This window comes from Microcaecilia unicolor, chromosome 1 (genome assembly GCF_901765095.1).
Source record: "Microcaecilia unicolor chromosome 1, aMicUni1.1, whole genome shotgun sequence".
NCBI lineage: Eukaryota > Metazoa > Chordata > Amphibia > Gymnophiona > Siphonopidae > Microcaecilia > Microcaecilia unicolor.
This window is the reverse complement of record NC_044031.1, coordinates 37,876,532-37,902,588: the sequence shown is the minus strand read 5'-3', so window position 1 is coordinate 37,902,588 and position 26,057 is coordinate 37,876,532. Positions and strand designations below refer to the sequence as shown.

Below are 26,057 nucleotides of genomic sequence, written 5' to 3'. Positions count from 1 at the left end.
AAGATACTGTGGACAAACGAGCCACTCTCCTAGTCTCATTTGTGTTTAAATCTGATAAAAACTTAGTTCTTCATTCATATGTCAAAGATAGGAATTTGTTGTTTAAAGGGCAAAAGGTGTGGTGTTTTCCTGATGTTGCTTTGCACCAACGTGTGGTTCAAAATGGTGGAGATGTTTTTCTCCTTTTTCCTGTAAAATGTTTAGTTAAGTTAAATAATGTGAGATACGTTTTCTGTGATCCTGCCCAACTTAAACAGTTTCTGGAAAATACATTTCCATTGCAGATAGATGATACACCTGCAGTATAGGGTACAGAATGTGATTGTTTGCTGATTAGAACATGATTTGTTAACATTGGGTGTAGGATTAAATATTTATTTATTTATTTATTTTATTGCATTTGTATCCCACATTTTCCCACCTTTTTGCGGGCTCAGTGTGGCTTACAGTACATTATGATTGGTGGAAATACAATTTGTTACAATTCAGGTTATGGATTACATTGAGGAATTAAATGTGGCAAAATCAAAATCAATAAGGAATAAATCAATTGAAAAGAACATTGGGACATTGGAAGGGAACAACAGGAAATTAAGGGCTAGGCTATATTTTTGGCTTTTGTTACTGATAATTGATTTGTCTCTGCAGTTGCTGTAGGATCCCAGTGTTAGGGGCTAAGAAAGGATTTGTGGTTTCTTATTTGAACTGAATTATTTCCTTTGATTAATATTGTTTATTATTTGTATCCTGTTCTGTTCAAGTATTATTTGCTTGTAATGTTTTATTAATAAACACATTTAAAAAAAAGAATACTAGCATAACTCAGTATATACACACCTAGGGGTCGATATTCAAAGCAATTTAAGAAGCTCCTACCCAGTTAAATTGCCTGTGAGGGGTTATCCAGGGATATTCAGTGTTGCTGAACATCCCCTCTGTCTAAGTTGAAATCGGCTATGTTCTGGGCAGTCAGGGCTAGAGGCAGCCCGCCACCTGAGGTGGGGGCCTCAGGCGGCACTCTTCAGGAGCGGCATCTGGGGGAGCAGCTTTGCGGCGTTTTACATTGTCACGATGATGTTCCAAACCCAGCAGCAGCATTTCCCATAAGCTGCCCTGCTGCCACCAGCACCCGCCTCTTCCCTTTACTGTGGCCGCCTCTCTGAAGTAACTTCCTGTTTCATAGTAACATACATAGTAACATAGTAGATGACGGCAGAAAAAGACCTGCACGGTCCATCTAGTCTGCCCACGATAAACTCATATGTGTATACCTTACCTTGATTTGTACCTGTCTTTTTCAGGGCACAGACCGTATAAGTCTGTCCAGCAGTATTCCCCACCTCCCAACCACCAGTCCCGCCTCCCATCACCGGCTCTGGCACAGACCCCGTATAAGTCTGCCCTCCCCTATCCTAGCCTCTCAACCACCAACCCCTCTTCCCCCCTCCACAGTAAGGGAAGAGGCAGGTGCCAGCGGCAGCAGGGCAGCATATGGGAATCGCTGCTGAGGCCGGGTTTGGAATGTCACTGTGACAAGTTAAAACGCCTGTGGGGGGCATGCTAGCTCCACCTCAGTTAGCATCTTGCCTTGAGCCGGCCCTAGTCGGGGTGGGGGGGGGGGGGGCAGATTCACCAGTTACGTGGTTAAGTGCTGCTATTCAGCATACGCGCAAGCAAGTGCATGTAAAGGTTAGCATCTAGTTTACAGAATTGTCCATGAGGGCCTCCAGTATTTACTTATTTAATATATCTGTATATATCTTGCACATAAAAACCTAGTCTATATATGGCACATAGAGGAAAATCTTAAACATTTGTAAGAAAATCTCAAACAATTGCAAGTCAAGTTGTATTGTAGTTAGAAAGTTCAGCACATTGGGCAGATCGGCAACATCCAGCAGAAGCGTAATGCAAAAGACTGAAAGGTAGTGCACGCTGTGAAAAGAGCCAGCTCTACAGTAGTTCAACCAGTGACAATAGAAGCCTTTTTTTTAAATTACATTTTACAGAATTTTTCCATAACAATATCACATTTAACAATTCAACCCCCCTGTCTACAAAGCCGTGCGCCAATGCCGACACAGCCCATTCAAAGCGAATGGGCTGTCGGCATTAGCGCAGTGACAGCTAGAAAACAGGGGGGGGGGTTAATATGATATAAACATTCTTAATTCAACTATACCCCCACCCCCTCCCTCCTCTCACCCTCCTTAACATAGAAAGCTTATTAATTATTATACATACTAAAGGTACCAATTACATAAATAATCTCCAGAAAGATTAAATATAAACCAGATTTATATTTAAGAAGGTATTACCTCATACATCCTATATAAAAACTAACAAAATCTCTTACAGAGTTTGCAAATTTAAACATAATGGAAAAAAGGCATCTAGAGCTCCCAAAAAAAAAAAACTGGTTGCTTATCTTGAACCTCATAAGTTAACTTCTCCATAATAAAAACTTCCTGAGCTTTCTGTAACCACTCTAAGGGCCCTGTTTACTAAGGAGTGTTAGTGTTTTTAGCACGCCTACACTTAGCACACGTGCTAACCATGTAGGCGCCTACAGGGATATTGTAGGCATGTACATGGTTAATGCACGTACATGGTTAATGCGCGTTAAAAACGTTAATGCGCCTAGAACGCTGCTTAGTAAACAGGGCCGTAAATGCGTCAGAGCGGCTTCTCATTTACAAGATCTGGCCAGATCAATATCTTGCCATCAGAAGTAAACAGTGCATTCAAGTTTCGATTTGCTAAGAGTTAAATCAGAGCTTCCTCCCAATAAGAATGAAGAAATGCCCATTTAAATTTCTGCATCCAAAATCTGTGCTAACTGCCTATGACAACAGTTCCAAACAGTGGCATTCCTAGGGGGGGGGTGCGGTCCGCCCTGGGTGCATGCCACTGGGGGGGGTGCCGCGCGCGCCTGCCCGTCGTTCGTTCCATGCTCCCTCTGCCCCGGAACAGATTACTTCCTGTTCTGGGGCACAGGGAGTATGGAATGAACGACAGACGCGCGCGGCACCCCCCCCCCCCCCAGCGGCGTGCACCCGGGCGGGGGGGGTTCTTTCGCTGGGGGGGGGGTCGTGCTGCACCTGGGGGGCGGGGCGCATCCACGATCCGCCCCGGGTGTCAGCCCCCCTAGGAACGCCACTGATTCCAATAGATTTTTACACAAGCGCGGGACCACCAAACAGGAATGAAATCTGCTGTTAACCTACAGTGTGTCCAACAAGTATCAGATATCATGGGAGTCCATTTATGAAACAACTGGGGATATACTGTACATAGATCTGAATTAACAGTTTAGTCTGAGTACACACCACATGTGGCAATATGGAACAGTATAATTCCCAAACAGAACACCAGAAATCGTGCTCAAATAACAGGTCCCCACTGTGATACATAAGAAAGAGAGGCAGCCATTAGGCCAGACTCCTTATTTGGCTTATCCTAAAATATATTCAAGTTATCCTGACATAAATCTAGTCTATTCCCTAGTCCTGAGCACCAGCATGTTCCGAAATTCTTTGCTTTAACAGACATAACATTAAAGTATGTGTATTTCCCTACTAAGCAAAATGGATCAAATAGTTGAAAGCACCTCGAAACGATGCAACTATCAGCTACCAGAGCCAATGCAAACAACGTGAATCCTTGGTTACAACATTCAATAGCAGTTCATATGTCTGACAAAGGAATCCAAGGGGGGCCCAAAGTAACATTTCAGATCCAGTATATCTTAACAGAGTCTGATGTAAAAGCAAGGCCCAAATCAGGGATTCCTCCAGATGCCTGGGAAAGAAAAGTAGCTTACCTGTAATGTTTCCTTGGGCATGGGTAATAACATCATCTGGCAGAACCCAGGTTGGATCAAAAAAAAAAAAAAAAAGTAAACAGAAGTATTAAAGCTGCCCTAGCTTTCTAGAGAGATGAAGTGTGCTTAGTCAGGGTTTCTCATGCCTGTCACATCATGCAGAGCCACCTCCTTAGTCAGTTCCTTACAAGGCTTTAAAGAGATGTGACCTGTGTGTCACTAGTCCCCAGCCCCAGGAGATAATTGTTTTTCTGTGGTGTTGATTCAGAGGTAGACACACCCTTGTAGCAGCCTAGTTAAATATGCCCCAAGGAATTTTCTAGCTGGACTTTCTTCAAGGGAAAGCCAGGGAAGGAGCCATAAGGTCCCAAAATTCCTAAAAGTCCAAATGCTGGCAGGAAAAAGGTCTTTTGTCTCTTTTCTGCCAAATGGTACCGCCATAGACTAGCAGCCAGTGGTCTCAGGCCTGATTATGGAAAAGTCTTGAAGAACCATCCAGGTACCAAAGCAAAGGAAAAAGAGAGTTGCACAAAAGAAATTAAAAAGAGAACTCCCTGTAAAAGCAAAACTGGAACTCTCACACACCTACTGTTGGAATGTCCACCTCTTGTAACATTTTGGTCAGATGTTTGGGAAAAATTGGAAAAGATTTTTGGTTTCCAAGAATCTTTTTTACCTAAATATGTGATATGGAAATCTGTTTGTATATCATTTCTCTACACGGACAATGATAAGTTATTGTATGACTTTTTGGTTTCAGTTGCGCTGAAACTGGCCATTTCGCACTGGAAGGATAATTCCCATGTGAATGTGGTGGTGTGGTGGAATTGGATTCTGCTTTATAAAAAATATGAGCAATCTGCAGTACTCTCCCTGTCTGGACACAAATCAGCTATCCGCAAATGGAAGTCTTTAGACCTTTTTCTATCCAATAAGGACTAATTTTAGGGTTAGAACTCAGCACTCTGTACCATATTGTGTGTTTTGTTCTGTTCTGTTGCATTTTCTGTGGTGTATTGTTATGATTTAATAAACTTATTATAAAAAAAAAAAAAAAGAGTACTCCCTAAAGGGGAGAAAATCTCAGGATTTCTCAATGTGTTTTCCTGCCTGATAGAAACAGGAGGAGGGCTCAGCAGAATTTAGGAGCCCAGAATCCTGTAGAGGGTGGCCTCCCAAAGTGTTAAATTACCATCCACAAACCAAGAAAGAGAGGAATCCTCCAAGGCCAGTGGAAAAGGCCGAGAATGCCTGGAAAAACGTCTGGTCCATGCATGTCAAAGAGAGAGCTGAGAGACCAAGGAAGGAAGTGAGGAGTCTGGATGTCAGGGTAGAATCCAGCCAAGGGAACTCCAGTGATGTGGGTGGAATGGCTGCCTCTTTCTTTCTGTGGTGCAACCAAAGTGGTTTACATATATATTAGATCCAAGTACTTTCTCTGTCCCTAGTAGACTCACAATCTAAACTTTTTTTGCACCATCTACATTTGGTAGAGAAGTGAAAGAGGGAAAAGAGAAGAGGAGGGAAAAAGCCCTGTTCTACATGAGGTTACGTTAAATCTTGGTTGAAAATGTGACTGACAGTGTGAGTTAAAGAAATCACCCACTGCCAGATCCAGAAAGTCACCCAATGAAAGTGGAGAATTTATCATGTGAACCATGAAGCTAAAGAGAAGGAAAAGAGAGGAAACCTTTAAAATTTCAGTTATTATCTGTGAAGCAACAGACTGATATTGATTCCTTACAAACCTAAGTCTCACTCAGTAAACTGATGTTGCAGATAAGCATAGAGTGTGCAATGGTTTTATTGGAGGACAGTGGTGAGAAAGAAGGTGTTCAAATGGAAGGGCTGCTCCTTCTGCTCTCATGGCCCCATAGCTAGGAATACTGTTTATTTGACTGATGTCATTCTTCTGACCCACCTGCACTTACATAAGTACATAAATATTGCCATACTGGGAAAGACCAAAGGTCCATCAAGCCCAGCATCCTGTTTCCAACAGTGGCCAATCTAGGTCACAAATACCTGACAAGATCCTAAAAAAGTACAAAACATTTTATACGGCATATCCCAGAAATAGTGGATTTTCCCCAAGTCCATTTAATAATGGCCTATGGACTTTTCCTTTAGGAAGCCGTCCAAACCTTTTTTAAACTCCGCTAAGCTAACCGCTTTTACCACATTCTCTGGCAACAAATTCCAGAGTTTAATTACATGTTGCGTGAAGAAACATTTTCTCCGATTCATTTTAAATTTACTACACTGTAGCTTCATCGCATGACCCTAGTCCTAGTATTTTTGGAAAGTGTAAACAGACGCTTCACATCTACCCGTTCAACTCCACTCATTATTTTATAGACCACTATCATATCTCCCCTCAGCCACCTTTTCTCCAAGCTGAAGAGCCCTAGCCACTTTAGCCTTTCCTCATAGGGAAGTCGTTCCATCCCCTTTATCATTTTCGTTGCCCTTTTCTGCACCTGTTCTAATTCCGCTATATCTTTTTTGAGATACGGCGACCAGAATTGAACACAATATTCGAGGTGCGGTCGCACCATGGAGCGATACAAAGGCATTATAACATCCTCATTTTTGTTTTCCATTCCTTTCCTAATAATACCTAACATTCTATTTGCTTTCTTAGCTGCAGCAGCACACTGAGCAGAAGGTTTCAACGTATCATCAACGACGACACCTAGATCCCTTTCTTGGTCCGTGACTGCTAACGTGAAACCTTGCATGACGTAGCTATAATTCGGGTTCCTCTTTCCCACATGTATCTCTTTGCACTTGCTCACGTTAAACGTCATCTGCCATTTAGATGCCCAGTCTCCCAGTCTCGTAAGGTCCTCTTGTAATTTTTCACAATCCTCCCGCGATTTAACGACTTTGAATAACTTTGTGTCATCAGCAAATTTAATTTGAGAAAGCTGGTGGGGGTCTTCTGATTCTGGTAGAGCTGTACTAACTAGTATATTTTATTATTTATCTGGATAGGAATAATGACAAATATTATTTGGTCGAATACAAATAATGGGCATTGAGTTTAACATAACATGTAATAAAAGAAGCGATGTGAAATCGGAGATCAAGTGTTTATTTCAGTAGGATTTAGCACAGTAGAACCCTGGATTATTTGTATTTGAATTTAAATCACTATTCAGCCAAATACGAATAATGAATTCAGGGCAGGATTCGAACTGAATACGAATATTCGGTCCACCCTAGTTTCTGGGGACATCAGGCAAAAAATAGCCATAGTGAAATCAAATGACTCAGTGTTGAAAAATGAGACTGATCAATGTCCCTTGATATACCAATGAAAGTGCAACCTGCAGCCACACTAAAGATCAAGAAAGAACTTAAAGTTCAACAAAAATCTAGGGGAAGAAAGAGGGAAAGAGGTAGCATCCCAGTGAAAACACAATTAACTGGAGGGAAAAAGAGGTGCAGAGAATTACCTTACCGGGACTCAAGTGAAAGCATGAATGTCAGGGTGTGTAGAAAATGAAGAACTAAGGGGCCCTTTTACTAAGCCGCGTAAGCGTCTGCGCGCGCCCAACGTGCTCCAAAATGGAGTTATTGCACGGCTACCGCATGGCCCTTGCGGTAATTTCATTTTTGGCGTGCATCCGCTACTCGAACCTGAAAAATAGTTTTTATTTTCTGGTGCGCGTCAGCTGCACGCGCCAAGTGGCATTTGGCGCGCGTAGGTCATTACCACCTAGTTACTGCGTGAGACTTTACCGTTAGGTCTCAGACCAAAAATGAAGGCGCGGCAATTTTGATTTTGCCGCACGTCCATTTTTGGCAAAAATTTTAAAAAGGGCTTTTTTACAGGCAAACTGAAAAATGGATTGGCGCGTGCCCAAAACCTGCGCCTACATTACCACAAGCGATTTTTCAGCGTACTTAAGTAAACGGATCCCTAAGGTGGCTCCGCGAATGGCACAGATGTGAGAAGCCCTGCATAGTTCAACACTATTGAAAGCTCTGGACTTTAACGGAATTCAAACATGCATGGGATAAGCATCCTGTGCAGAAGGAATGGATCCTCAGGAGCTTAGTCAAGATCGGGTGGCAGAGCTGGTGGTGGGAGGCGGGGCTGGTGGTTGGGAGGCAGGGATAGTGCTGGGCAAAGTTATACGGTCTGTGCCAGAGCCGGTGGCGGGAGACGGGACTGGTGGTTGGGAGGCGGGGATAGTGCTGGGCAGACTTACACGGTCTGTGCCAGAGCCGGTGGTGGGAGGCAGAGATAGTGCTGGGCAGACTTGTACGGTCTGTGCCAGAGCCGGTGGCGGGAGACGGGACTGGTGGTTAGGAGGCGGGGATAGTGCTGGGCAGACTTATACGGTCTGTGCCAGAGCCGGTGGCGGGAGGCGGGGATAGTGCTGGGCAGACTTATACAGTCTGTGCCCTGAAGAGAACAGGTATTAATCAAGATAAGGTATACACATATGAGTTATTTTGTTGGGCAGACTAGATGGACCATGCAGATCTTTTTCTGCCGTCATCTACTATGTTACTTTATGTTACTTTTTCTCAGAACCAGGTTCTATCAGATGATGTCAGCCATGTGTGAAGATTTTATAATCTGCTGTCTTCAGAGAGTAACTGTATCCCATTGTGTCATTCAACCCACACTAGAAGTCAAGGAAATAGAACACAGGGTCGAAACTCAAGATTGCATGCACAGTGTAAATTAAAGACAGGGCTTGGACGATCGACTTTGCTACCAATTGGCCTTACCTGTGTGACCTTCTCTGTGACATTGTGTGTCCGGTCCTTTAGTTTGGACGGAGCGATGATCTCCTTCTCATTAGCTGGTGAGGCAATGAAGGAGTCCCCCTTCAAGTCCACAAAATTGAGTGTGATCTGTGGGATCTTGCTGATGGTTCGGTACTTCATCAGGTCTGAGTCCGAGGTGGAATTCAGGAGATTCGATCTTACATTATTCATTGCCCCTGAAAGAACATTAGTCATCTAGTCAAGTGATCATTTTAAAAGGATCTACTACTCATGGGGCCCATTTTCAAAGCACTCAGACTTACAAAGTTCCTTAGGTTATTATGGGGCTCATTTTCGAAAGAAAAAAACATCCAAAAAGTGGCATAAAGCACCATTTGGACAGATTTCTTCTCAAAACGTCCAAATCGGTATTTTTGAAACCTGCTTTGCAGACATCTATCTATGCATTTCATTTGCAGTGCATTCAAATCACAAGGGGGTGTGTCAGTGGCATTTCAAAGGCAGATTAGGGCAGGCTTAGGACATGCCTAACACTTGAACGATTTACAACCATAATGGAGCAAAACCAAACATCTAGTTGGTCTAGACCTGTTTTTCTAATGAATAAGACACAAAAAGGTGCCCCAGATGATCACTGGAGGGATTTAGGGATGACCCCCCCTAACTCCCCCAGTAGTCACCGACCTCTTCCCCCCACCAAAAAATGTGAATAAAAATAGTTCTCACTAGCCTCTATGACAGCCTCAGATGTTATAGCCAGGTTCATTAGAGCAGCATGCAGGTTCCTGGAGTAGTGTGGTGGTGGGTGTAGTGCACTGCAGACATGTGGACCCAGGCCTATACCTCCCCCTACCTGTTACACTTGTGGTGGAAACTGTGAGCCCTCCAAAACTCACCAGAAACCCACTGTACCCACACATAGGTGCCCCCTTTCACTCATAAAGGCTATTGTAGTGGTGTACCGTTGGGGGTAGTGGGCTTTGGAGGGCTCAGCTGACAAGATCAGGGAGCAATGGTGAGATGTGTACCTGAAGGCATTTATATAACGTCCACAGCAGTGGCCCCTAGGGTGCCCCACTGTTCTCCTGGGATGTCTGGAGGGCCAGTCTACTAAAAATGCTGGCCCCTCTTACATCCCAATGGTTTGATTTTATGCAGGTTTTTTTCCTTCCTGAAAATGACCTAAAAAGATAAACGCACAAAGCACAAAACCTTGTTTGAAATGGCATTTTTGAAAAAAAAAAAAAAAAAGGAGAGACATTTTTCTTTTTTCGAAAATGGGTGTATTTCCTATTCGGATTTGGTATGTTTATCGCAAAAAGTCCAAAGTCCGACTTAGACCACTATCGAAAATGCCCCTCCACGTAACTTTGTAAGTCTAAGTGCTTTGAAAATACACCTCTATAGATGGCATCATACATCATTTGGGAACTGTAGACTGTTCAAAATATGTAAATGATGAGTTAACTACTACAGCATGACTGTAGAGGGAGAGTTTATAAACAGCATGCCTGTAACTCTGAGGTCTCTGGTTTACATTCTAAATTTCTAGAAAACCAGATATATTTCATAAGATCTGTATAAATGCCAGATTATGCATTTCAGATCTGTACAATTTTGTTTACAGCCTAATTTGGAAATGCAAATTGATGTTTTACCACAAACTAAATTCCCATTTTACTTGAATGCCCTTGTCTAGGATTTAATACACTGAAGCATATTGTTGGAAGGGCTTACCACATGTCAGCAGTGTGTTTCCCTCTGATTTATCTCTAGTCGTTTATTCTATTTAAAAGGCAGCCAGAGACTTCAACTCTCACATAAATAACACATTTTTAGTGCCTCACAATGGGATGTGACCATCTGAAGGTTGTTAATATTTGCAGCCTAAAAGGAGAAATGTAGTCTTACTTGTTAATTTCCTTTCCTTGAATCCTGTTAGTCCAGATGAACATGCTAAATGTGACCCTAGTCCAGATGCACATGCTAAATGTTACCCTGCCTTTTCTAATGACATCATGACTACCTAGTACTGGGAATGGTGCAGCTCTGGAACGTGCCAGTATTCTACTGAAAAAGTGACAGAAAAATGATTTGAACAAAGTTAACCATTACCAATAACAAAAATAACCCCAAATCCAGTTTGAAGGCAGGGCCGCCGAGAGACAAAGCAGGGCCCGTGGCAAGGCCGCCCTCCCTGCCGACGCCCTCACCCCCCCCCCCCCCCTCCCCAGAACACTGTACCAGTGACTTCATGGTAAGAATCTTAAAAGGGAACTTTAAAACAATAGAGGAACGTAAGACCTTTGAAGTCAGAATGATTAAATATTTTGACACCCACCAGACAGGACTTAAAGATCTGGGTTTTCTAGCCCATGATTGTACTGCTCTGTCATCCTCCTATCTCCATGCATATCTCCCTGTCCCTCATCCACCCGACTCTTCCTGTCTCTTACCTATCCACCCCCATCCTGTTAGACTGTCACTGGAATGCTTTGATGTTTCACATATATATACTGTCATCTACCAACATTTCCGATCTGACGAAGAAGGGCAACCTTTCAAAGCTAATCAAGAAATGCATTAAGTTAGGTCCAATAAAAAAGGTACCATCTTATTTTCTTTTCCATGTTTTATTTTGTTTTATTTCTATTGATTACCTTTAAAAGTGGACTAACACGGCTACCACACCTCTCTACTGTATAAATTGGAAACCGATGCAGACTACTAGGGTCTGTGAGCTCACACTGACACATTGGGTCCTGGGCTGATGGCTGCTGCCTTCATGCTGTGGATAAATGGGGGAGGAGGGAGAGGATGAGAGAAGGGAGGGAGGAGTGGGGATTTGCTATTTTGTTTTCCTCATCATGGGATAAACTGTAAGGCACTGATTTATGGAGATAAATTTTCATAAAAAGCCTGTTCACCTGTAAATCCCTATGGATTTTGCAGCTGATTTGCTGTGTAAATCCTTTTTGATGCAGCTAGATTGTTTTAAAATGTGTTCCCCTGTTTCCTATGACTTGGTTTTCTTTACCTGTGCTAGACAGTCGACTCCGGAACTTTTTGTCAAAGTCACTTTTCATCGCCTCTATATCATCCACAGAAGAGGCCCTCCGCACGCTGTAGAAGCTCTCCCGGGATCGGCTACGTGTGAGGCTGCAGTTGGAGAATGACATGTCCAGGTTAAGCCGGTCCTTGTCATCCTGAGGTGAAGGTTCAGTCACTAGGTCCCTGCTATCTCCTGCCTCGTTTAAGAACGCCATACTCTCAATGTTTAGCAGAGCTTTCTGATCCTCGGGTTGAGAGTCTATACAGTTATCCAGGGGGGTTGTGGTCATCTCTTCCATGGCCACGGACTCACTGCTCTGCTTGGAGAAATCTACAATGACCGCGTTGGGGTCTTCTTGCGGAAGAGACTGCTTACTGGCTGCCAGGGCTAGCAACGTAGGGAGTTTCAGCTTGAAAGACTTGCCACGCCCTGTAGGAACAGAAAAAGCAGAAATAAAAAATATAACAGCGGTGTGCTCGACTATTCATTTTGTGCATAGTTAAATAGCTCACGGCAGTAAAATAAATAATGTTCTCACATTACCAACACACTCTCTCCTTAAGCTGTGTGAAAACACTAACCCAGAAAGCCTTTCTGATAATGTCCTTGTATATTTTCAGAACTCAGCTAAAGTGAACAGTTTTGCATAAATTATCCTACAGAGCGTTTTCTGTCATAATGCACTCCTATCACGATGCACCAGCCTAACGGAAATCAGAAGACTTGTTCCTGAGCTATGGAGTGACCCAATGGGAGAGGAGAAATAAACACAGATTTTATTATTGAGATAGCATTTTCAGCAGTGCCTTATCGTCACCACCGTTAAAACAGCAGAAAGCTATTATTCCCACTGCACGACAGAAGCACTCACCAGAAAAACCATAAGCAAAACCAAAAGAAGTACAACAGCAAACAGGAAAAACCAAAACACCACATCAGCACTAACATCATAATATTCAGCAACAATCACAGCATCACTAGAGACATATCAGCGTCAGAATCAGATCCGCCAGCATCACCACCTCAACTAGAATGGAGGAGTGGCCTAGTGGTTAGGGTGGTGGACTTTGGTCCTAGGGAACTGAGGAACTGAGTTTGATTCCCACTTCAGGCACAGGCAGCTCCTTGTGACTCTGGGCAAGTCACTTAACCCTCCATTGCCCCATGTAAGCCGCATTGAGCCTGCCATGAGTGGGAAAGCGCGGGGTACAAATGTAATAAAATAGATACTATTGGAGATTCTACATGGAATGTTGCTACTATTGGAGATTCTACATGGAATGTTGCTATTCCACTAGCAACATTCCATGTAGAAGGCTGCGCAGGCTTCTGCTTCTGTGAGTCTGACGTCCTGCACATACGTGCAGGACGTCAGACTCACAGAAACAGAAGCCTGCGCGGCCACATTGGTGATCTGCAAGGGCCGACTTCTACATGGAATGTTGCTAGTGGAATAGCAACATTCCATGTAGAATCTCCAATAGTAGCAACAGTGGAGGAGTGGCCTAGTGGTAATGGAGGAGTGGCCTAGTGGTTAGGGTGGTGGACTTTGGTCCTGGGGAACTGAGGAACTGAGTTTGATTCCCACTTCAGGCACAGGCAGCTCCTTGTGACTCTGGGCAAGTCACTTAACCCTCCATTGCCCCATGTAAGCCGCATTGAGCCTGCCATGAGTGGGAAAGCGTGGGGTACAAATGTAACAAAAATAAATAAAAACTATGTCTTCTTATTATGTTTTTTTTTGTTTTAATTCTGCTTTCCAGGCCTTGCAAAGATCACCCAAAGCACTCTATAAAACTTACTCTCCTACTTTTACCAACTGGTCAAGTCCCAGCCCAATGACACTGGAAATCAATCCTTCCACAAATACCATCCACTCATACTGTTCAGCCATTCTACCAAGCCAAGAGCGCCAGTGTGACACTACTATTAAACCAAACCCTGAAACCAGCTATCCTCGCCCTTAGCAGCTGTCAGTCTCCATCTAGGATATCAGTGCTGAAGAAATAGCCAAGATGATGCAGAGCATTTTTTCCGATGTGCATCGCTAGATGCCAAAAAGCATCCTCCTTTCAACAATAGGTGGAACGTTCTGGGTCTCGTCCAGAGTAGTGTCACTCAGATCAAAACCTGGCCTTTTGAACTCCCTTATGGATCCCACACCTAATCCTCACTCTACTACTACTACTACTACTACTACTATTTAGCATTTCTATAGCGCTACAAGGCGTACGCAGCGCTGCACAAACATAGAAGAAAGACAGTCCCTGCTCAAAGAGCTATGTAATAAAAGTGAGCCAAGTATAGGACAATCAAGCCATTGTGACATCACTGATGAGGTTGGCTCTTATTGGTGGCCTGAGGCATTATGACATCACAATATTAGCTCTGGTTACAAGAGAGTACTACTACTACTATTTAGCATTTTTATAGCGCTACAAGGCGTACGCAGCGCTGCACAAACATAGAAGAAAGACAGTCCCTGCTCAAAGAGCTTACAATATAGTAGACAAAAAATAAAGCAAACAAATCAAATCAATTAATGTGTACTCCTTCTCTTCTCCTCTTTTTTTTTTTTATATGGAGCCCCTTTACCTGACTTTCACTCTCCTCTCCTTTTCATTCTCTTCCCCTCCTCCTCCCCTTCTATTTTTCCCTTTTCTCCTTTCCTACTTGTTTTTAAAATGTGTTTTTCTGTAAACTGCTTAGCAGCATTGATTTGTGATTAGCAGTATATTGAAAGCCTGTAAATACATAAATGATGGAATCAATATTCAGCCAGCGGTGCTCAGAGTTTTATTGACCGTAGCCAGTGTTATGCCCAGAAATTCAATGCTGGGCCATGTCTGGGCTCCGGCATTAAATTTCCAGGTTTCCAGAACCAGCAAACCCATAGCCGGTTAACTGAGATATTTGATACTTCACTGGCTATGGGTTACCACATAAAGATAGGACTGACTTTTATTTTGTCCTAGTTATGCAGTTACCTTGGCCGGTTACGTGCTGAATATCAGCACTTAACCAGCCAAGTGCTGACTCCGCCCCAGTACGCCCCCAAAAGTAAAAATTATGTTCTTACCTGATCATTTTCTTTCCTTTAGTCATACCAGACCAGTCCAGATTAATGGGTTGTGTCCATCCACCAGCGGAAAGAGACAGAGAAAATAGTTCCAAGTACTTCATCCCTTATAGGTATCGTGCAGCCTAGAATGCTCATTATTTCGAATAGGCAAACAATAGTGCTTTCAACTGCTACAAACAAGAAACAGGAAACAGAGCCCACTGGGAAGCCTAGAACGCCCAGGTGGCAGACCTTCCAGGGCTCTTGTGCGACCAAGGGGTCAGCCATACCACCCATTGCGGAGCGAGTTGAGGTACCACTCAGTCATCCCATCTGGCATGCAGATGCACCAACGAAGCAGAAGTGGCTCGCCAGTGAAGCAAAATTGAGAGCTGTATTGAGCTACTACTACTGAAAAAGGTGTGAGCAAAATCTAAATCTAAATAAATAAAATAGTAAAGTGGAATGGAGAGCACAGGTGAATTCTGCCCTTATGAAAGGGACCCTGCTTCCAAAAGCCCAAAAGGGACTCAGTCATATAGATGAAGGAGGCTAGCCGTAGAAGAAGCAACAATGAAGGAACCCTAAAGAAAACAGAAAGGATGGACAATGGAATGGTCTGGTATGACTAAAGGAAAGAAAATTATCTGGTAAGAGCATAACTTTTCCTTCCTTGTCATCAATACTAGACCAGTGCAGACTAATGAGATGCAGCAAAGCAGTCACAGCAGTAGGGCTGGAAAAAACCACAAAAAGAAAAACAATCAATACCCCAAGAGGGTAAAAGAGACATGTATGAAGATGCCGAGCATCAGCCCAGACAGGAATGATGTCAGGTAGAGTTGTCCAGAGCTCCCCAACTGTGGGAACAAATCATTCCTCAAAAATGAGAGAAAAGCAGAGGAACCAGGAAGGCAGCCAGTGCCCTGAGACCGAGAATAGCTCAAGGAAGGGGCAGAGGGAGTCTCCGAAGGTCCAGAACAAGATGTGGAACCCGAACAGCTGACCCAAAGAAAAGAAGCCGTGAAGTCCCAACTCCAACCGCAAAGAGCCCAGCAGAGAGCAAAAAGACATGCACCGGCCTCAAAGAAGTCACCAGCAGTTAAAGAATTGAACAGAGGAGTGGAGAAGCAATGTACCACTCTCCAAGTTGATGTTATGTCGGACTCCCACTGTAGCAACAGACATGGAGCCACGAGACAGAAACGAAATAGGGTATGGACCCCTACAGGCGGATCAAGAGAGAAATGCCCCACCAACAGAGACGTAGAGAGGTGCCATCCACAGACGGGGGTAAGTTCCGCCTACCTGAACCAAGCCAATCTGGAAATTGAGAATCCCTCTTATAGTGACATCAGTGGCGTAGGAAGGGGGGGCGGTCCGCCCCGGGTGCAGCGCTCGGGGGGTGACGGCCCCGCTGGTTCCCCATTCCCTCTGCCCAGGAACAGGTTACTTCTTATTCCGGGGCAGAGAGAGCAGGGAACCAGCGGGGCCGATGCAGTTCCGAGTGACGTGCACTCAGGGCGGATCGGCCCTCCCGCAGGTAAGAATGCGGTCCGGGGGGGGGGGGGGGTTGCGCTCCGGGAGGGTGTGCCACAGAGGGGGGGGGGGGGTCGCGCCATGCTGCACCCGGGGGGGGGGGGGGGGGGGTTGCGCAGCGGCGACCCGCCCCGGATGTCATTAGCTGTCGCTATGGCACTGAGTGACATACAACCCAGAGCTGGAAAAACTGAGGAAAATCATAAGAGATCTGCAGCCACTACTCCAGGAGGATGAATTACTGAAAGAGATATTCCCATCCCCACCAGTACTGGCCTTCCGACAGCCACCCAATTTAAAACACAAGCTAGTGAGAAGCAAGCTCTCAACAGAGGCCCAAAAAGAAGAGAATGGCACACATCCTTGCAATATATTCTGAAGAAGCTCCAGATGGTCCAAAACACCACAGCCAGACTAATCTTTGGAAAATCTCGCTTCGACAGTGCGCAGCCTCTCCGTGAGAGTCTTCACTGGCTACCCATTAAGGACTGTATTGAATTCAAAATCTGCGCCTTAACACATAAGATCATTTACGGAGAAGCACCAGTTTACATGTGTGATTTGATTGATTTACCTCCCAGAAATTCATTGGTGTCATCTCGTACTTATTCTGTACTATCCTTCCTACAGGAATCTAAAAGTACAGGTCAATCTACGCTTCTTCCTTTTCGTTCATCAGCCCGCAATCCTGGAATGCTTTGCCGAGACTACTGAAAGAGACAACGGATCACCTAACATTAAAAAAATTACTAAAAACTTATTTGTTTAGTAAAGCCTGTCCCAAAGACCTCCATACTCTTTAAACCCCTATTTCCATTTTGTTTGATTACCCGCTTTTTACCTTATGTCTGCTTCCCTTTTGTTGCTCCTGTATTCCCATCCGTATTCTCTTATTTAGCTGCTTACGTTATTGTATTTGTTAATTTTTTATAACTATTATATCCTGCTGTATTATGTCATTTTCTTGTAACTTTGTTAGCCACATTGAGCCCACACAAGCTGGGAAAAAGTGGGATACAAGTGAACCAAATAAATAAATAAATAAATATATCCAGCTGCAAACTATGCCAAAACATTTCACAAGACCCCACAGTCATTCACAAAGGAAAAATATTCGACCAAAAGGAATCCTTCACATGCTCATCTTCCAATGTAGCAAATGTCATCCAGTGTAAAAAATGTGACGAAGGGTGGTATATTGGAGAAACAAGTCAGATGCTGAAGAAGAGATTTAATTTACATAGACATCGTATGAAAAATGCCAGTGCCAACCAGGATGTTACCTCTGTGGGGCAGCACTTTACAAAACCAGAACTCTGTACCAATGATTTTATGGTGAGAATACTGAAAGGAAACTTTAAAACAATACAGGAACGCAAGACCTTTGAAGTCAAAATAATTAAATATTTTGACACCCATCAGACAGGACTTAACAAAGATCATTAACAATCACGTGCAATGCTCAGAACAACGGTGCATGGAAACTCCCTGCTCTAACAACGAAAGCTTCTGAGCTGTTGGTAGGTTAAGTTGTTAGGGTGAGGTGACTCCCATAGCCGCGCTTGCTTCCTAACTTCCCCTCAGGCGACAGAAGCTTTTTCTCTTCCCCGAACACTTATCCCGTTGCTTCCGACTTCCAGCCACCGCCAAAACGTTTTCTTGCTTCTCCCCCATCACTGGACATGCACACAAGAGATGCATCCACTGCACAGCTCTTGTGGACAAGCTCCAGGAAGTTCCAGAGCCCTTTACCGACCAATGCTCAACACTAACAGTGTGCATAGAATTTGAATGCTGTTAGTGTTGAGCATTGGTCGCTTAAAAAAAAAAAATCAGTGCTCTACTTGTTTTTTTCCAGCACTGTAGAGAACAGTGCCTGAGTTCTGTGCATCTCTCCCCCAGTTTGCTTTTAAATCCGAAACCTCTGACTCTACTTGAGCTTCACCCTCACTTTAAACATGTTTTTGCTGCAATACTTGATTACTAAACATTATCCCCCAGATTCTGTAAATGGCGCCCAAATTTTTTCCAGCACCTACTTTTCAGCACCATTTACTGAATCCGGTCCTATTTGTCATTGTGTGTCTCAAGTAGACTGCAACCTCCATGGAGCAGAGACTGTCTTTATGTGTCTGGGCGGTGCTGTGTGCATGTAGGCAGCAATTCTACAAATGGCACTAGAAATTAGGTGCCACATTTATGCATGCTGAGCACTATTTTTGAGCGCAAATGTTTTTATAGAATACTAGTGTAAATCATCAGAAACATACCTATATTTAAGTGCTTTTCCGAAGATGTGAAGGAGGTAGAACGAGAGGACATGAAATGAGATTGAAGGGGGGCAGACTCAAGCAAAATGTCAGGAAGTATTTTTTCATGGAGAGGGTAGTGGATGCTTGGAATGCCCTCCCGTGGGAGGTGGTGGAAATGAAAACGGTAACAGAATTCAAGCACGCGTGGGATAAACATAAAGGAATCCTGTTCAGAAGGAATGGATCCTAAGGAGCTTAGCCGAGATTGGGTGGCAGAGCCGGTGGCGGGAGGCGGGGATAGTGCTGGGCAGACTTACACGGTCTGTGCCCTGAAAAGGACAGGTACAAATCAAGGTAAGGTATACACAAAAAGTAGCACATATGAGTTTATCTTGTTGGGCAGACTGGATGGACCATGCAGGTCTTTTTCTGCCGTCATCTACTATGTTACTATCCTGCTTATAATCGAACGAGAAAAACGCCCAAGTTCCGACCTAAATCTGGAGATGGGCGTTTATCTCACAAAAACGAATAAAGCGGTATAATCGAAAGCCGATTTTGGACGTTTTCAACTGCACTCCGTCGCGGATGCGGACAAAGTTGATGGGGGCGTGTCAGAGGTGTGGCGAAGGCGGAACTGGGGCGTGGTTATCTGCCGAACAGAGATGGGCGCATTTCACAGATAATGGGACAAAAGTATGCGTTTTTAGCTAGAATTTAGGGCACTTTTCCTGGACCCTGTTTTTTCACGAATAAGGCCCCAAAAAGTGCCCTAAATGACCAGATGACCACTGGAGGGAATCGGGGATGACCTCCCCTGACTCCCCCAGTGGTCATAAACCCCCTCCCACCACAAAAAATGATGTTTCACAACTTTTTATTTTGACCCTCAAATGTCATACCCACCTCCCTGGCAGCAGTATGCAGGTCCCTGGAGCAGTTGTTAGGGGGTGCAGTGGACTTCAGGCAGGTGGACCCAGGCCCATCCCCCCCTACCTGTTACAATTGTGCTGCTTAATGCTTAGTCGTCCAACCCCCCCAAACCCACTGTACCCACATGTAGGTGCCCCCCTTCACCCCTTAGGGCTATAGTAATGATGTAGACTTGTGGGCAGTGGGTTTTGAGGGGGATTTGGGGGGCTCAACACAAAAGGGAAGGGTGCTATGCACCTGGGAGCTCTTTTACCTTTTGTTCTGTTTTTGTAAAAGTGCCCCCTAGGGTGCCTGGTTGGTGTCCTGGCATGTTAGGGGGACCAGTGCACTACGAATCCTGGCCCCTCCCACGAACAAATGCCTTGGATTTATTCGTTTTTGAGCTGGGCGATTTCATTGTCCATTATCGCTGAAAAGCAAAAACGCCCAGCTCACAACTTGGCGAATAAAACATGGACGTCTAATTTTTTCGAAAATACGCTTGGGTCCGCCCCTTCACGGACCCGTTCTCGGAGATAAACGCCCATGGAGATAGGCGTTTCTGTTCGATTATGCCCCTCCAAGTAACCCTTATGGCATAGATGTAGCAAGTGTAAATATTAGCACTGTAAGTACAAAAGTGAGGTGAATCCAAAGAGGATATCAGAGTCTTTATTATGAACAGGCTGAAAAATGACCCAACATGGCTGTGTTTCGGCACAAAAGGCCTGCCTCAGAGGTCCGGTAAATCTACATGAAACATGGACATGAAAACAATCAGGTGACATAAACAAACTTACAATAAATAAATGGTTAAGTAAATAAATAAATATCAAATATTTAAATGATACATTAAATGACAGTTGAATACATTTGCACTTAAATGAAGTTCCATAAAAGCAATGCTATAAAAACATCACATTAAAAAATGAAAAAAACGTATATAAATATGTTGTGTGATCATACATATGGATGTATGGATGAAGAAAAGGTACAAATAAAACCTGTATAGAAAATGTTGAAGTTGTACCTCTGAATGTTATGGCAAAAACATCTAATAAAAGAGTGTGGTCACCATCCAAGTCATTAAATCTAGATAGAAAGATAAAGTTAGTTGCATGAAATAACACTTCTAGGACAAGGTATATGGGTTGTATTAAAAAAAACACAATAAAAAGTACGGCATCTCTAAGTAGTGGGGGTGAATGTAAATGATGTAATGGAACAAAATGAAGCTAAACAATATTGTACAATATGAGGTTTCGTGAGGATTTGCTCCTTCTTTTCATCTTGTAAATATTAGCGCCTACAGACGTTACTTACAGTATTTTGTAAGAACTGGGTGTATGTGGGAGACACACCCAGGTCCTGCCTATACTTTGCCCATGTGTTTTTCCCTTCTTGCGTTTATACACTCACTTGGGAAGTTATCAACGTTGGCTACCGTTAAGACGTGTTATTTACTGTTAACCCCAGTTATCAGCAACTAAGTCTCACTGCATAAAATGAGACCTGTGCTAATATTGCACGAGTTAGTGGTAAAATAACACATCTTAACTGTAGTCCACATTGACACTATGCCCCTAAGGCAGTTGTACACATATGTTATAGAATACTGCTGAGTCAGGGCTGCCAAGGGGTCCAATTATGGAGAAGGAGATTTTAGTACACGCCCTAGTCCTGCCATAGCCCCGCCCATTCCACAAAGTCCCACCCACTCAACTTGGATGTCCCATCTAGCATCACCATCTCTCTCTCGTTCCCCCATCCAGCATCATCCCTCTCTGTCTGTTCCTCTTCCCCATGCAGCGTGTCTCTCTCTCTCTCTCTCTTTTCCCCATTCAGCATTACCCCATCTCTCTATCTCCCCACTACCTTATCTCTCTTTTTCTCCCCATCCATCATGGTTTGTCTCTCTCCATCTCTTTTCACCCCCTACTCCATCATTACACCTTTTCTCTCTCTGTTTCCCCTCCCTTCTATTCTTTCCTTGGATGGCTTCGGCAAAAACAGTACATGGACCATATTCCTGAGTGCATCGCTACTAGTTTTGCCGGTCCTGTCACCTATGACGTAAACTTCCTGCATCGGACGGGGTGGGACCAGCAGATCTAGGAACGGTGTGTGCAGGGAAATGGTGCTGCGTTTGCATCTTTATACCCTGCTTTTACCATTGCCACCACTGCTGCAGCATTGAGGAGGAGTGGCAATGGGAACGAGGAAAAGTTTGGGTTGGAGCTGGGGAGGCTCACAGTGGGAGACTTACCCATTTTGGCGGGAGTGCAGGAGGCCGCCTGCTGAATAAGGGAGACTTGGCAGGTCTACTGAGTGTATCTCTCAGATGCGTGTAAGCATGCATCATACACACGTTAAGTGCTAGTATTCTACAACATATGTGCACAAATAGCGCCTAACTTATGCACCATGTTATAGCAAAGTGTTTCCCAAGTCGGTCTTGGAGTACTCCCTTGCCAGTCAGGTTTCCAGGATATCCACAATGAATATGCACGAAATTGATTTGCAAACACTGCCTCTATTATATGCAATGCATATTTATTGTGGATATCTGGAAACCTGAATGGCAAGGGGGTACTCCAGGACTGACTTGGGAAATACTGTTTAGGATTTGTGGTAGTATCAATAATTTTAATACTATAGTAGCAGATTCAAGCAAAATGTGTCATGGCCGGGCCCTGCGCTCTGACTCACACTTCATTGTCGGCCGGCGTCAGGGATGGGCCCCCTGGTCTCTCTTGGGCCTCTAGTTTGTCTCTTTGCCACGACGGGCTGCAGCACCATGATCTCTGGCACTTCATGGCATACCATCAGTCATGTGGGCTTCTCTGTTCCTGCTGCTTCTAGCACCAGTTCCTCCTTAGGCACACACACTCCGGCCCATCCTTTAAAAGGCTAGCAGCAGGAGAATCTCAGGATGCCCAGGATGACATCATATTCGGAGGCCTTTTTAAGGAGCCCTGGAATTCTTCCACTTTGCCTTTGCAACGGGTCGCCTAGTCCAAGCTTAGTGTGAGTTGTTTCAGTGTTTCTGCCTGCCTTGTTCCTGGTTCCAGTTGTCTTCAGCCTTGTTCCAGTTTGTCTTCTGTCCTGTTCCTGTTGACTCCAGCTTTGTTCTAATTATCTTCAGCCTGTTCCTGTTGACCCCAGCCTTGTTCCTGTTGTTCGTCTCCAGCTCTGTTCTAGTCCATGTCGTCCATCCTGTTCCTGCCTGCTCCAGTTTGTGTCTTCTGTCTTGTTCTGACCTGGTTCCAGCCAAGACCCAGCCTGTGCTCTCCATCTTGTTCCAGCCTGTGACTGTTTGCATCTTCTGTGGTTCCTGGTCTCTGGATTCTCAGGTTCTTGTATCCCCTGGCCTCGATTTCATCAGGCCAACCCCAAGGGCTCTTCTAAAAACCACCCTCTGGTCTGGTCTTGGCTGGGGCAAGACTTGCCTGCTGCCAGTTGGGGCCTGCCTAACTTCAGACCAGGCGGATAGCTTAAACTCAACTGTGGCCCAAGGGCTCACCTATCTTGAGTTGTGACAGAATGCAAGAAGCCAGCAGGCCAGTGTACTTGCACAATTCTAAAGTACAGCTTCTTTAGTCCAATTTCCTGCAGCTTCTGGACAGCAACACATTTTTTGGACAGAGCTCTGCAAACAGCCATCATTTCCCAACTGTAACACTTTCGGGAAAGTTTCACACCACTTTATGCACAAGTTCTTCCACGGATATATTTTTCCTTCTTAAGTTGCAGGAAATGTGCTGTCTTGAAATGGCACAAACAGTCCTATGTAGTTATTGTTCCCTGCTTTGGCCTGGAATTAAAATCTGACCCTTTGTCTCTTGTGCAGTCTCCTCATCTCCATCCTTGGTTGTAATTGCTCTTGGTTTGGTATGACCTCAGCCTTGGGTAATCCATTTCTCTTCATTACCTTTAAGGCTCTCAAAGCCATTTGGATTTTTCTTTATACACAAGCTGCTTGCTCTGTTTTTTTTCTGTTATTTAATATTTCTACTGGCATGGAGCCTACAAGCTAATTACATTGCTCTTTTTGTTTTCAATAACTCAAAGAAGAACCATTAGCCAAAAGAGTCTCTTAGAAGCACCAGACTTATTACATCCTTAGAACCTGGGTGCTTGGGAAGTTCAACTGAGCTTGATGTGGTACAACAGTCAGGCCTGCACGACTGCATACTGAAAGAAAAATGAATCAAACTAGGACAGAAGAGAAGAAGATTAGAGAGAGGAAAATTTTCAAAGCCTTTAACCCACCTAAGTTGGCTGTCTGAATACTGCCTTTTTTCCATGTTGGTGCATGGTTCTCAGAGAGTGTATAGGTCAAAGAGGGGTAAAATATGTGCAGAGAATGCATTTTCAAATTTCTACTATAACTACTTTCTATTCAAATCATACACACATAAATCAACTGCAAGTGTCTACAAGTACTTTATACCGATAGCAAGTTTCAAAGCAAAATATATGTAACAGACCTCTCAGATTGGTTGGGGTTGAGGGTGACCCCAGAGATGGACACACAACAATTAGAGACATCTAAGATACAAATGTACAAATCTCTTCTCAGTCCCTTCCCAACGCACAGACTAGAATAAGGGTCCCCAGATGGCTGGTTATAGAAACAGAACAAAATCTCCAGGAGGTGGGGGAAAGGAAAGATGGAGACTGATATGTAATATAGCAAAACCCCCATTTATTGGGCTCTCCCAAAATGTATAAATGCATATATTAACAAAGTAATGAAAATTATGAGCTAAAGAGCCCTATAAACAAAGTAAGGTGCAAAACGTATCAAACGTATTCAAAGAAATCACAATTCTTGGTCTCCTCTGAGATGATCTCTCCTGTATTCTTCTACGTTCCTTCATTGTTGAGCTCTCTCAAGGCTTCTAGCAGCTACTTTTCTTGAGATATATATTATTAGTTAGCAGTCAATCTTTAGGGCATGGGATAAGCCCTGATTTCTCCTTTCACGCTCTTTGCACTCTTTCTATGTAGTGCTGTAGTCATAGCTCCAAATATGTCTCTAACACTTATGCACACAAATGTACATTTACTTGCATAAGTGCTGGTGGTCTATTAATGTAAGCGCACATATAAGGCTAGATTCTATATATGGCACCTGAAAAATCGTCGTTGAAAAAATTACCACCTAGGTATATTCTACAAACCGTGGCTAGAATACGCCTAGAGCACTTACGCTCATTTAAACCTTGTCACAGGAATTTATGCCAAGTAAAACTTGGTGTAAATACTGGCGCTTAAGTTTGGCACAGTACAGCGGTATTTATTTATTTATTTGTTACATTTGTATCCCACATTTTCCCACCTATTTGCAGGCTCAATGTGGCTTACATAGTACGCCAGTTTTGGTAGAACAAATACAAGGTGATTTAGTAGTAGAGTAAAAGTTCATGTGTGACAGACACATTGGAGAATCATAAGGAGGAGGTTGTTATATCCAGTATGAGCTTTGGTTTCGTTATGTTGCAGGGTTCAGGCATTTAAGTTGGATCGCTAGGGTATGCCTTTTTGAAGAGGTTGGTGTTCAGTAATTTCCGGAAGCTTAGGTGGTCATATGTTGTTTTCACGGCGGTCGGTAATGTGTTCCAAAATTGTGTGCATATATAGGAGAAGCTGGATGCATAGGTTGATTTGTATCTGAGACCTTTGCAGCTTGGGTGGTGGAGATTTAGGTATGTTCGTGCGGATCTTGTTGTGTTTCTGGTTGGTAGGTCTATAAGGTCTGTCATGTAACTCGAGGCTTTGCCGTATATAATTTTATAAACCAGGGTGCAGATTTTAAATGAAATACGTTCTTTGATTGGAAGCCAATGCAGTTTTTCTCGAAGGGGTTTGGCGCTTTCAAATCTCGGTTTTCCGAATATAAGCCTGGCTGCTGTGTTTTGAGCAGTTTGGAGTTTCTTTATAAGTTGTTCTTTGCATCCCGCATAGATTCCGTTGCAATAGTCTTGATGGCTTAGTACCATAGATTGTACTAATTTGCGAAATATTTCTCTCGGGAAGAAATGTTTCACTCATCTGAGTTTCCACATTGAGTGGAACATTTTCTTTGTTGTTGATTTCAATTGATTCTCTAGTGTTAGGTTTCGGTCGATTATAACTCTGAGAATTTTCAGATTATCTGAGATAGGTAGAGTATGGTCTGGGGTGGCTATATTGGTGGGTTTGTTCGTGTTGTATTGGGAAGAAAGGTTGAGAAGAAAGGTTGAGACAATGTGTTTTTTTCTATGTTAAGTTTGAATTGAAATGCATCAGCCCAAAAGTTCATGATGTTTAAGCTGAGTTTGATTTCGTTGGTGATTTCCGTTAGATCATGTTTTTAGGGGATGTATAATGTGACATCGTCTGCGTAAATGAATGGATTGAGGCCTTGGTTGGATAGGGCCTTAGCTGGTGGGGTCATCATTAGATTAAAGAGGATCGGTGATAGTGGTGATCCTTGAGGTACTCCGCAGGCTTCTTTCCATGGTGAAGATATATTCGAATTTGACTTCACTTGATATGTTCTAGTAGTTAGGAAGCCCTTGATCCAGTTGAATATGCTACCACCAATTCTGAGGTATTCTAGGATGTTTAATAGTATTTTATGATTTACCATGTCGAACGCACTAGACATGTCGAATTGCAGGA

The 26,057-nt window shown here is 43.7% G+C and overlaps 1 protein-coding gene across 1 annotated transcript in view; it reads right to left on the bottom strand.

Annotated features, from left to right (window-relative positions):
* KCNH2 (potassium voltage-gated channel subfamily H member 2) overlaps positions 1 to 26,057 on the bottom strand; it is a 948,799-nt gene that overhangs the window by 399,184 nt on the left and 523,558 nt on the right. Inside the window, exons 4-5 of the mRNA XM_030195619.1 lie at positions 11,610 to 12,053; positions 8,573 to 8,787 (exon numbers count right to left, since the gene is read on the bottom strand). Of these exons, the coding sequence (XP_030051479.1) occupies positions 8,573 to 8,787; positions 11,610 to 12,053 (659 nt within the window). The remainder of the gene's footprint in view (positions 1 to 8,572; positions 8,788 to 11,609; positions 12,054 to 26,057) is intronic.